A 13,035-nucleotide genomic window follows, 5' to 3' on the forward strand; every position below is an offset into this window, starting at 1 on the left:
AAAATCGTTTCCGGTCAACTTTTTCAAGGAAAGGAAAACAATTGAAAGTGAGGGAATCCATACGCTAGTAAGCATGTTTGTAAAACGATTTCCGGTGATGGTTGGTGCGACCAATAATACAGTTAATAATAAAGAATAAAGTTACCTCGATTAACCGAAGCTGAATTTCAGAAAGAAAATACGATCGCTAAAAGAGTTGGGGTGGGGGAGAGTGGAGGGGGGGGGGGGGGGTCTGCGAGATGGTTTTTAGGATAATTAACTCCCTCACTTTCTGTATTTTCTCGCATAAATTCGTAAGATGTCGACTTCCGCAGAGATAATGGCAGCATGGATTCAGTAGGATCATTTGAAAGAGAAGGCTACAGGAGGGAAATACAACGAGAAGTCTGAGAGAAGGGAAAATGGCGGGAAGTGAGGAGAGCCCCGGCGGACTGAGAAAATAATAATAATAATAATAATAATAATAATAATAATAATAATAATAATAATAATAATAATAATAATAATAATAATATTGTCGTGGCTAATCGCCGTCGCAAAGTACAGCAACGACGCAGCTCAACAAGGTCGAACCGAAAGCATACATTGGCGCCTCTGGCAGCCGCTATACGGTCCATGTGTGACCTTGGAGCACAGCTTACAGCCAGCTGGAATCAAAAGATCATCCACTTCGCCAAGCTACCCAGTATTAGGTTATGGCAAACGCTTTTGCTTTTGTGTTCTCAGTTCTTTTAATCCTTTAATAAATCACACAATAAAAGAAAAACTTCTCCTACTATTCACTCCAAATACAAATATTTTTACTCTTCATGACAAACAGCTGAAGGCAGACGGCAAAAGTTTCATTTTCGTTGCCGTTTGCCATAAACGTACGCTCTTTAATATATTTGTTAATTCCTAGTTATATTTCTTCTTGTCAGAACCAGCCATTGCTAACAAACTGTTGAAATAAGATCTTGTTGACGCCAGCTGAAACATGTACAAGCAAACCTTAACAAGGTTATGAGTGATTTTTCGGTTTTTTTTCGCTGACACCGTCATCGATTTAGATTGGTGCCGCACACACACAAGACGGTTTCGTTTGTTTCATTAACAATTATTTATTAGCAGTGTCAATATTTATCAACCATCCTCGTCAAAGTCAGAAAATACATTTCCATCGTCATCTTCATCAGCTTTGCTCTCATCGACGTCATCGTTATCATCAACATTATCATCATCATCATCATCATCATCATCATCATCAGCCTGGTTTCCATTCGGAACTTTCTCAATAAATACTTCTGTCACTGGCCTTTGCTCCAAAGATTGCACTATAAGAACCAACAGACAAGGAGATTTAAATTTAGTCAACGTCTCGTTGGAGGGGGTGAAGATAATTCTTGGAATTCAACAGTTTCGTGTGCCATCATATAGTTCTCTCCGTGATCAAACTCCCCTAACGCTGTTTTCCATCAGAAAATTGATGAAGAAATGAAACTCCTGACTCATTTTCTAATACTGAAGCATGCCATTTTCCATCAGGCACCGTTTTCAGAGCTGGCCGCTGTTTGTGTTTTTGTAGCTTTCATTAATTATCATTCATTAGCCGTGCGAAATGCTAGAGTAAGGAAAGACTAACCAATTACAGTTAAGAAAAGATATCTGTTAATTTTAAGCAAGTGTTAACCTTCAGTTAAGGAAGACAAAGAGGGTACTTAGCTAAGGTAGCGAGCAAATTGCAACATCTTAACAGCTAAAACCTATTGTTGACCAGCAGGACAAAAGAAAAGAAAAGCCGGAAAAGAAACACGTATGAGATCGACCAATCCTTAGCCTACCAAAACGACCTCAAGTTCACAAAACATAATCACTAAATACTTGACCCCACAACTGATTCAGCTAAGAGTAAATATGATGTTTCATCGTTACTGAAAATGCTCAATGATAACAGGAAAATATCAGAATAAGATAAAACAATAAAGAAAATGTTTTTGCCCCTACGGGTATAATTCGCAAAAAAACAAATCCAATATAATGACTATAAAGTGTTAGGTAAAAGCTTTTACGTGGATCGAATCAGTCTGCGTGTTCCTTCAAAGAAGGCTAAATATATTTGGTAAAGAGCATTTCGTAGATCAAGGAGTCAAACTTACTTGTACGTTTTTTTTGAAAACTCTACGAAGATATCAGAAGAGTTGCCGGTTTTTGTCCAACCAATATTTCGTGATAAAATGTTTTCTTATGGAGATCAACAATGCTCACTAATGCATTGCTGCAGTTGTTGGGCGGACTGCGTAATGCTGATCTGAACGTAACCTTTCCGTAGGATGTTATTCAAAATTATGCAGTGTATAATTAATGTGTTTGTACTTTACCTGTATGCTTACTGTTAGCCATTGCAGGAGAGGTATTTAAAGTCCTTGAAAAAGTCAGTGGATAATTATTTACATCGGTCATCCTTTAACAGAAAAACAGTAAATATACGGTTAGCACTAATACTGTCAAAAAAAGTAAAACAGGGAATTTCTCCCTAAACAAGACTGTTTGTAACGTTTCAGCATGCGACATCGCGCTAAAGTTTTTCATATTTATACAAACAGATTCGTTAAAATATTTCCCACGCGCAAAATCTATCAAAATCTCCCCCAATTAATTAGCTGTAAGCCTTCCCCCAGGTCGGACGTGGTAGATCAGTTAAAAAGGAATTTAGTAACGCCTTTAAGCCTCACCTTTCAAATGGCTGCATTCTATTAGAAGAAGCTACTGGGAACCAAAGTTGTGTAAACGATGGCATTAAATCACTGGCAAGGTTAACAGGAGCTGGTCTGCTCGTGGGAAAGAACTTAGTCCAGGTTTGGTCTCCTCTCAATCGATCCACTCTCGCAGTAGCATGTACTAAACAGATAAAAACACAGCAGGATTAAAAGGACAACCTTTGGAAACGAACCTTGTGCGTGCATTTAATTTAACATTGCTCTCAATGCGTGCCGTTATCAGTGATTATTTTATAAGATCAGAGTGACTGCAAGGCAGGATTTGGGTCGGACTTTTTACTAGGGGTAGTGAATGGTCCTTCAAGGACCATGGGTCTCGCAAAATGATCGTCCAATTTCACGGTCTCGAAGTACGTCTCACAGCCTCAATTTTTTTCACAAAGCTGTCTCGAAGCTATGAAATTCTCGAAGTCCAGATTATTTTTGTTTGCATTTATAAAGTGACGTCTGAACGTCTTAGAGTCTGAACTTTTCGTCCTCAAATGTAAAACTCTTTGAAGTCTCGGGCTGGCAAAGAAAAACGTTCGTCTCGCATTCTTCCGAAGTCTCGCATTGACCAATCTCCACCCTTTTACTGGTTAGTCATATCTGAACCCTCTACCAGGTAATATCAATATCCACAAGATCCACATTCACCTTGACACTGAGGTGGTATTGAACGTCTGTCGATACCAATGAATACAGGCCTGCACTTGAGATCAACAACGCACTGGTCTCTGATTTCCCAGCACTTCTCAGAAAGACATGGATTGTAGCTACAGATCACCTCTGGAATTCGAGAAAACAGGCTGTCCATTCCTGTAAAGATTAAAAAGTCGACAGCGATACGATTAAACGCTGTGGGTGGAATGCAGGGAGCAAGTTAAAGAATCTATGGCACAAAAGAATGAAACGTTACTTTGGAATCATTTTATTCCAGCTTTTCTTTACCCTTGTCAACCCAAGGCAATATTTTTACCTTTGACTTTGATCTACGTATTTGGCTTCGATGAGAGAGAGGCGAGGAAGGAAGGAAGGAATTAAGAAGGAAGGAATCACGACATAGAAACCTATTATGGTAGGCAGCTGCCGCCTACCAAAAATCCAATCAATTATTATTACATTCTGCAGCGAAGGGGAGTATTCAACATTTATTCAATGAGCTCTTGGTTGTTATTAACTGGTGAGGCAATAGTTTTTTTTACATGGCAAGTTAAATGAACCAGTTGAGCTCAACGTACCCTTGCAATTTGACAGCATGTCCCCGTCGACATTAAAGAATACTGGATTACATTCAAAGTCGGTGATACACCGTGCAGCTGGGTCATGCAGACATCCAGCCTCGTCACAGGGATTGAAATCACACAAGGATTTAGGATCCACATCGGCAACTTGGAGACCTGGGTTCAAAATAAGACAACTGGTAAGTAGGAACGATGAGGAAATCAGTAAGGCAATTCGTCACCATTGAATTAATGACCCTCTATGGGTAATTTTCCCTTATTAGTCTTTCAAGTGGGTTCCATTTCCAGCCGTTTTGTGAGCCCGCGTTCCTTGCCCCACATCCTTCGTTGGGAGGAGGATGACAACCGGATTCCCGAAACGGCCAGAAATGGAGCCTATCTTTCAAATTAAGCCAAAAAAAGAAATAATAATAATGATCCTTTTACTCACGCTTCAGTGTCTTGGCAGGACACTTCATGTTTCCGCACGATTGTGTCTCAAATAAGTCTGTTGGGTCGCATTCCGTTCCTCCATATCGAGGCACAGGATTGTTGCATTCTCGATGACGCATCCTCACTCCACCTCCGCACGATTTTGAACAAAGACCGAATTTGGACCACTTACTTAGGCCACCGTTAACTAAGGGAGATACGTAACGTAAGTAAGTTTGCAGTGTTTTTAATCACATTTAGGTAATCATCGTTAGTTTGATCGAGTTATAGAGGCTATGAAATGGCGTTGTTTATGCCCTTGACTCATTGAATCAACAAATCTTTACAGGTCGTACAAATTACTTTCCACCTTTCCTTTCTTCAAAAGAATATGTTTTCACTTTGTTTTACTCGTGTTGAAATATTTAGCAAGGACCAGTCGCTTTATTCGACGAGGATATTGTTTAATGTAAGAGTAAATGCAGCTATAAAAACTATCGTTAAACACAATGTCTGTATGGCTGTAGGCCCATCTAGCTTTTCCTGACTTTTAGCTCTATCGAACTGGTTGTTGTGCTTATTGCTTTTTCTGCTTGGTAATTGAGTTGTGTAAACATCTGTACTTTACCTGGACAGTGCTTTCGATTACACTCTCGAGTGTCAATTCCAGCACCATAACATGGCTGACCGCCATGCTTAGGGGCTGTACAGGATCTGCTGCGAACAGAAAATCCTTTGAATCCACAGCTTCTACTGCACGTACTCCACCGAGTCCATAATGTAAACCGTCCATCCACTGCAGGGAAAAAAAAAAAAAATAATAATAATAATTTATTTCTAGCGCATTACATTAAAAAATCTCAATGCTCTTACAGAATAAAAATGAGAAATATAGCCATTTGGCAGGGGATGATTTGGAGACATAGTTATCGTGGAGTGAATTCATTTAGATCGAGTGAACGGGGTTTTTTTCTGAGTTTTCATGTCAATGTATCATATAAACTCATTTTCCGTCCGTTATACTAAAAAAAGGTTTGTCAGTCAGTGAGGTCATAATCTGCACAACGTTGAAATCAATTGAATATGAAGATGAAGACGAAATCACGCCACATCCCACCAACTTTTTTCATGATCATGCAATTTAATATTTCATTGCTCTGTACAAGTGGTGGCTGGCCGAGGATAACGACACAATGGTAATAATTGAGAAAACGCCTCATGCATATCAATTCACAGAAATGTGCAGCCTTGTAAAAGAAAGGTCTGATTCTTGAATACTGCATCCATTAATACCAATACACTTACCAGGGCAAGGTTTGAAGACGCATGCTTCGTGTTGCAGGCCGCTGACCTCGCAGTCTCTGATCTCCTGAGAGCTAGAAGTACAGCGGTATTCAAGCCGTTTTCTTTTTGCATCACCACAGGTCTTTGAGCACGGTGTCCACTCCGACCACTTTGTTGTCAGATTTTCCTTGTCTGGCACTGTTTAGGAAAATGGGAGGAAAATGCAAGGAAGTTACATGCACTTATGTGAGGGTCTAGTTTGGAGCACTTATAATCGATTTAACATCCCAACTCTGACAACAGTCAAAATTCTAAACGATAATTGACGAATGACGCCTTTTTTACAGACAGCTGCCAAGATCACAATCGTCCCCCATTGGACGCTCTGAGCTATCTTGCTGGTTATCCTCACAGTTATTTTAAATATCAGTGTGTATGAAACGCTAAATACGTGTAATATAGCTACGGCTCAAAGAAAACTATGGGTACTTACCATTGAGCAAAAAAAATCCGGAAATTTCGGTTGAAAGTCAAATGGAACAGTAATTTTCCAGAAAATGCGTTCGGAAATTGTAGACTATCTCCAGAGGTAGCCCTCTTTTCTCGTTTGAAACGGAACGAAGGAAATTTTCCAGTTTCCAGTCTCTCATCAGCCGAAAACAATTACGAGAAATCGAATTGCAAATGGTAAGCGGCATCTCGTTCGGTTGGTTTGCTGATCCTAGAAAAACCCTTATCATTATTCAACGATCATCCCAACCGGTTTATTCTGACAAATGGTAAGCACCCTATACCAGCTGTAAGACACGTTTTCCCCCAACTTACCTTGGTCGACAAATTCTGTTAGCTCTACTATCCCTGAGCCTGTCTTTCCTTCGGAAATTGATTCAGTATTCACTGGTTGCTGAGCTGAATCTCTGTCAAGCTGTATTGAAATATTTTTGGCGTCATCTACATCCTTAGCTACATTGAAGCCAGGTTTTGTAACAACAGTACTGTTCCCAGTCTTTAAGGGCAAAGTGTTATTTCGTGTTATTTTTCTCGCCGAGCTGTGACGAGCCAAAGGAGATTGTACAGAAGTCGCATTGTGCAATGTATGTGCAATTTTAATTAATGCACCAGTTTTTGCCTGTGAGGTGTTGGCGGAATGTGAAAAGAAATCTTTGCTTCCATTATTTTGGGGAGATAATTTGTTGTGAGTTTGGTTAAACCCATAATTAAGAAATTTCGTGGTAGTATTTACAGAACTGGCTAACAGGCTACAGTTTTGAACTGTTGTTGTTGATTCCAAAGAATGAGACATGTTCTTCTCCTTTAAGAGGTGTCTTGTGTGGTTAGTTTGTTGTAAATGACTTTGTCTAGACTCAAATTCGAGCTCAGGTTGGTGCAACGTTGTTCCATTATTGATATCTTCAATTTGTTGCTTTGTTTGTTTATTTTTCCTTTGAGTATGAGTTTGGTTCTTTTGTTGTCCAACTTTTGGGTTACGATGTTTAAATGTGTCTAGTTTTTGCCCTTGTTCATTCAATTGTTGTTGATGGTTTCGTTGCTTTTCGCTTAAGTGTTCTTGTTTGTTGTGCTGACGACTAATTATTTGCTTATCTTTCATCTTCTCTGGATTAATTTGGTGTTGTTGCCCTGGATTTTGCTTTTCATGTTGTTGTGGCATATTCCACAGCTTTGCAGAGCTTAACGCATGTACTATGTCGTCTTCCAGTTTTAAAAGCTCTTTTTGACTCACATTTTTCATCATCTCTAGCACGTTAGGCTCAAAGTCATCTCCCTCGCTTTTGTTTAAGCTATCGTTACTCTTCAACCGCATTGTATCATGTGAATTAGTAAGTTTACTGTTTACAGACGGGTAAGATGACGTTGGCAGCTTTTTAGAGCCGAGCCTTCTTTCTTTGCTTGCCTTGTTCCAACCTCTGTATATCGACATCTGTAGTTGTTTTCTGATTTGATCTCCGATGGAGTCGTGGTCAGAATGGGTGTGTCCTTTTTTCAGTTCCAGTCTCTTACTCGTCTTTTTAGTGTGGACAAAGTCCAAAAACCTGAGCAGGTTTCCTGAAATAATGCGATGTTTTGTGCCGTTTCTGAATTTACTACTTATGTGACTGTTTCCTCCAGTACTAATGTTTGAGGTCGGTTTTTTGTCAGAGGAGGCCGAATTAAAACTGTTAAAAAAGTTGATAAGGTCACTAAAATGTTTCAGTGAACTGTTGGAATCCAGCGAGAGAGTAAATGTGCCATTTGTATTGATAGACCACTTTGTACTGTTTAAGTAAATAGCATTTTTTCTGGCGTGGGCCAGCACCGAATTGTGACTAACACTTTTGATGTGATCAACTAAATGTTTGTCATGAGTTTCAATTTTAGGGTAATCACGAATATTTGCGCTCTTGTCTTGGGTCTTCAAGTTATTATTCTTCGGCTGTGTCGTTGTGGTGTTCTTCCTTGCGCTATTAACACTAGTACTTAGTGGTGATACTTGGCCCTTAGGACGCGTCCCGAGTCCAGATTTGTCACGTCCTGTGACAATATTTCTATTCTTGTGTTGGCTTTTATTTAACCTCAGCTGTGTCATTGTGCCTTTCGTCTGTGTATTGTTGACACTAGTACTTAGTGGTGATACTTGACCCTTAGGACGCGTCCCGAGTTCAGATTTGTCAAGTCCTGTCACAATATTTTTGCTCTTGTCTTGGCTTTTATTTTTCTTCAGCTGTGTCATTGTGCCTTTTGTCTGTGTGTTGTTAACACTAGGACTTAGTGGTGATAATTGGCTCTTGGGACGCGTCCCGAGTCCAGATTTGTCACGACCTGTGACGATATTACCGGTTTTGTCTTGGCTTTTATTTTCCTTCAGCTGTGGCGTTGTGCCTTTCGTCTGTGTGTTGTTACCAATAGGACGTAGTGGTGATACTTGGCTCTTAAGATGTGTCCCGAGTCCAGATTTGTCACGTCCTATCACAATGTTTCTGTTTTTGTCTTGGCTTTTATTTTCCTTCAGCTGTGGCGTTCCGCCTTTCGTCTGTGTGCTATTAACACTAGTACTTAGTGGTGATACTTGGCTCTTAGGACGCTTCCCGAGTCCAGATTTGCCACGTCCTATGGCAATATTTCTGCTCTTGTCTTGGCTTTTATTTTTCTTCAGCTGTGGCGTTGTGGCTTTCATCTGTGCGTTGTTAACACTAGAACTTAGTGGTGATACTTGGCTTTTAGGATGTGTCCCGAGTCCAGGTTTATCACGTGCTGTCATGTCTCTCAGCGAAGAATTCAAAATTCTCGGATTGGGGCTGTTATTTACATACTTTTTTCCTCCCTGTGATGTCGAGTTCTTTTTACTGTTAAGGAATTCTTTATCTGACAGGCTATCAAAAACTTCTTCTAGCGGACTTGTCTTCTCTTTCTTTTCTAACGGCACACCTTTAATGACAGTAGTTGACTGCAATGAATTCGCAGACAAACTAGTAGATTTTCTTGCAGTATGAAAGTTCATGTAACCTCCTCTCTGATTTGATGTCCTTTGCAAAGAAGCCTTTTTCGGTGGTAAATTAGTGTTTCCCTTGTTCAGTAGAACATTCTTAAAAGGACGCGGATGGGAAACGCGCGGAGAAGGCTTGGGGTGGAGGTCTGAACTTACGTTCAGGCCCATCCGAGAAATGAATGCTTCCAGAATGTCACGATAACTCGCTTGATTGCGTTCCATTTGATTAATTCGTTTCCTCGCCTCATCTGCTACATTTATATTGTTGGATAGCTGTGATGCACTTTTTCTAAAAGTATTGTGTTTAAGAGAGGTAAATTTCCGAGATAAAAGTAATTTCGTCCAATTAGGCCCGGCATGAGATGTGTTGAATAATCGAGGTTTTCCGGGAATATATACTCGCGTAAAAATCTTTGACTTGCTGGAAGACGGATAGACTCCTGCAGAGTTCTGTTTGAACTTCACAAGCGGCTTACGATGACCTGTCTGCAAAGTATGTACTTTGTGCTGAGGAAATATAAAGATCGCAGAGGAATGTGAAGAATTCTTGGTTTGCGAAAGCTGTTTAAAATCATCATTTTGAGCTTGACTTGGACTGCTTTCTTCCACGATTTCAACAAGTGAGTCAGAAACTGGCTCAGCAGGTTCAATGTCATTATCAGAAGATTGTACTTTGCCTTCATCTATTTCTTCTAAAATTTCTTGGTTTGACAAAGGTTGGAAGTGAAACTGAGAATGAGTTTCCTTCGAAAACTTTAATGCTGATAAATACCTTCCACCTTTAACTCCGTCGGAGGAAAGTTGTCCTTTTGAGATTAAAAAAAATATTAAACGCATTAATTTATAATTAGTTTATAGAAAGAAAGAAGAACTGGAAATGATGCAACAATGAAACATAACTGACGAGTTTCCGTGAATCTCACGATAAGTAGTTTTCTCTGGCTCATGCTGGGACAGGCGCTTCACGGTTACAACGCTTGACTGATGTGCAGGCGGGGGACCATAATGCATGTCTGTCTTCTCAATAAATACCAGATTAAGACCAAACAGATACGCTGGTATAAATAGAAAATCTTATGAGTGGACTTAGTAAGCCATAATTTCGTTTTAGGTTATACTTAGGGCCGCGTTTTACATTTGGCATGTAGAGGGATGTATCTGGTTTTGAGTCTGGCCTGGAGTGCTGTATTGGAATCTTGAAGAAAGTATTCTACCATCACAGTACTTCTCTCCACCGCGATGGTACCTCTCTCAACCGAAGAATACAATTCAATATTAAGGGGTTGTGTTATGATCACGGGGAAGACATTTTACCATCTGTCGATACCGATGAATTGTTAACCCGGAGGGAATGCTTAGGGGCAACCTGTCAGGGAGAACGCCACTAACTGTTGGAGTACCTTGTTTAAAAGGAGCTTAGTTGTGGAAGCAAAGACAATGCCTGTAAGGTTCTAAGTTTAACTCTAACGGTAAATAGTAGGAGATAAAAAAACATAAGATGAATAAGAATCTGATTAATTTATCAGGTCTGCCCATCACTAGTCTTCAATAGCCAACTCAGGTCTGCCTCCTGCCAACTGAGATTTTAACCCTGTTATTATTCAATATGTCAGGTCAGAATGTTCGCCCCATAGCCCCTGGGCTTAATTAAATTTTAAAGAACTGTGCTTTTTTACACATACACGCAATGTGAGAGCTAAAATCTCTTCTGGAAACATTTAATAACCAAGTTGCTTAAGTTGCAGTCATACTTTACGGAAATGCAGGTCATTGTAGCGTTCAGTTGTCTTGCCCGAGTTAAGTATGAATGACAGATCAGTTGACTGGTAAAAAAAAGAACTGAACGAATTTCAAAGTAACTTTTCTTTTTCTTCAACTTGTCTGTCTGCCTCGACCTAATAAAAAGTATACTTCTACATATCTTTGTTACTTAACCGATCAACCTATCAACCGTGGGTGCATGAAAAGCGCATGAAATATGTGTTCATAAATACCTTCATATTTGACCTCTGGTCTTGGGTTGTGTCCTTGTCCGGAGTCTATCACACTTGCATATAGTAATAGCACAAAGTATAAGCCGACACCTGTCGCCTTGAACTTTTTTCTCATCTTCGTTTTTCATCTTCTTCGCCGCTTCTTTTCGAGTGAAGATTGATTACAATACGCTTGGCCGAGCTACAATCTCACTCCCCTGCTAGGGATGTCAACTTTTATTGACAGTAACCAGCTGTCATAAAGGGCCGTGAGACCGCAAATAAACGAAATCAATGGTGCGTTGATATTAAAAGGTGTTTTGATCAATATGTCATCGGAGCAGGACGCCGTTTGTTTCAGTGTTATTGCTCTCAGTTTGCCACCTGTTTTACTGGGCTTAACAAATTGTGAATGAGAAGTGATATATGATTCTTATAGCATGAATTTTTGGTTAAAACGCTAATAATGTCTGTCAACCAGTGTGACAATATAGTGAGATCAGAATGGATAGAAAAAGAACTCAGAAGATAGACGAACTCAGAGGTATCTTCAAGGTCCTTCAACTGTTGAGTTGAATTCTCAATACGTTCATGTTTCTCTTCTGAGTCAGCTACATTTGTAAGAAGGCGCATGTACATGCAGATTACGTGTGTGGTTAGGCGTGCATGCGCTGTTGAACTGGTCCGGAGCGTTGTCTACATCGATCTCCACGAATTGATCATGGCTCAGCTCTCATTGATATTATGCTCTTTGTTCCTGTTACTACAACATGTCTTACCAGCTTCATCAGACAGATGGATCTTGTTGGCCCAACAGTTCTTACAGCAAATATTCTCTGGAGACCTGTGCTTCTCCATTCATCACCTTGATTTCATTTGTTTATGAGGTTTTCAATCGATTCCTGGTCTGTCGAATCTTGTAAATCACTCCTTCCGATTTTGCCGATCATGATTAAATTTGAGGACTATAGTATTTATAGTCATCATGTTTTGTAATCTCCGTATATTTGCCTGTGAGCTACAGTCCCGTGGATTTTACAGATTAATGTGATAAATAACGCGTAAATCATTCATCACTTGACCCTTTTTCCATATAAACAAGCGCGCGCTAGCCCTGTAATTCTCGCCATTTTTTAACCCCAATTCAAAGGTCTTCTGTCAGGTTTCAAAATTTCAGAGCAACGCCCCTACTGATGAGGACGGACCAATGCACTCTAACCTCACGAGTCGCCTACTACCTCTCGGAGCGAGAGGTATTCACTGCTTAAAAACAGTAGAAAACAAGTCAAAATAATTTTCCTAGCCCTAAAACACAATAGAGGTAGTGTTTACAACGAACGAATGAAAGCGGAAGTCCCGGAGAATGTGTCTCACTGAGATTATTAGTATTATTATTATATTACTATTATTAATAATTTTCACCATGCAGTCATGCCTCTCGAGGAAGGTTTATCAATCTATCGGAGGAGACAACTTGCTACGATACTCATCCGATTCTCGTTGTCTGCTTATCTTTCAGTTCATGATTAACTTCGTCAATGAGTATTGCATGACAACAGGTGGTTAGAGGAGGATATTTTAGAATAGAATTTTTATTATAGGAATTCATCAGTTGCCCGGCTAGCTCAGTCGGTAGAGCATGAGACTCTTAATCTCAGGGTCGTGGGTTCGAGCCCCACGTTGGGCGAAGGTGTTTATTTTGTTTTCAAAATCCAGAGTTTTAAAATGAGTTTTGCAACCGTGATTTTTAATAATTAGAAATTAAAGGAGGACATGCTAAACTTTTACATATATGCTGTTGTTATCGAACTAATTTTGGAAAATCGTTGCGAAATCCTTGCTAGGGAATAGCTATTAACTTACAAACGGGCCAATATTTCAGATGATTTTAACTGATAACTGAC

The 13,035-nt window shown here is 39.8% G+C and overlaps 1 protein-coding gene and 1 non-coding gene across 2 annotated transcripts; one reads left to right on the top strand and one right to left on the bottom strand.

The window, feature by feature from the left end:
• Positions 1–776: 776 nt before the first annotated feature.
• Positions 777–11,989, bottom strand: LOC110056774 (uncharacterized). The gene is made up of 11 exons (XM_089279788.1): positions 11,911–11,989; positions 10,082–10,213; positions 6,500–9,964; positions 5,696–5,872; positions 5,019–5,186; positions 4,410–4,598; positions 3,977–4,135; positions 3,393–3,554; positions 2,712–2,877; positions 2,358–2,440; positions 777–1,313 (listed from the first exon to the last, which is right to left on the bottom strand). The coding sequence occupies exons 1-11, from the start codon at positions 11,987–11,989 to the stop codon at positions 1,123–1,125; spliced, it is 4,971 nt and encodes a 1,656-aa protein (XP_089135914.1). The 3' UTR covers positions 777–1,122.
• Positions 11,990–12,745: 756 nt separating this feature from the next.
• Trnak-cuu (transfer RNA lysine (anticodon CUU)) lies at positions 12,746–12,818 on the top strand. Its single transcript has one exon. It is a non-coding gene; the product is annotated as a tRNA-Lys (tRNA).
• The last annotated feature ends 217 nt before the right edge of the window (positions 12,819–13,035 follow it).

This window comes from Orbicella faveolata, unplaced genomic scaffold (genome assembly GCF_042242905.1).
Source record: "Orbicella faveolata isolate gen_17 unplaced genomic scaffold, um_ofav_v1 contig_47, whole genome shotgun sequence".
Lineage (NCBI taxonomy): Eukaryota > Metazoa > Cnidaria > Anthozoa > Scleractinia > Merulinidae > Orbicella > Orbicella faveolata.

Excerpts from the sequence above, each read along its gene's own strand:
- LOC110056774 (XM_089279788.1), bottom strand. The coding sequence starts at position 11,989 with ATGGAGAAGCACAGGTCTCCAGAGAATATTTGCTGTAAGAACTGTTGG. Across the intron at positions 10,214-11,910 it reads CCATCTGTCTGATGAAGCTG|CGTATCTGTTTGGTCTTAAT; the intron begins GTAAGACATGTT and ends TATTTATACCAG. Across the intron at positions 2,878-3,392 it reads AATACCACCTCAGTGTCAAG|TACATGCTACTGCGAGAGTG; the intron begins GTGAATGTGGAT and ends TTATCTGTTTAG.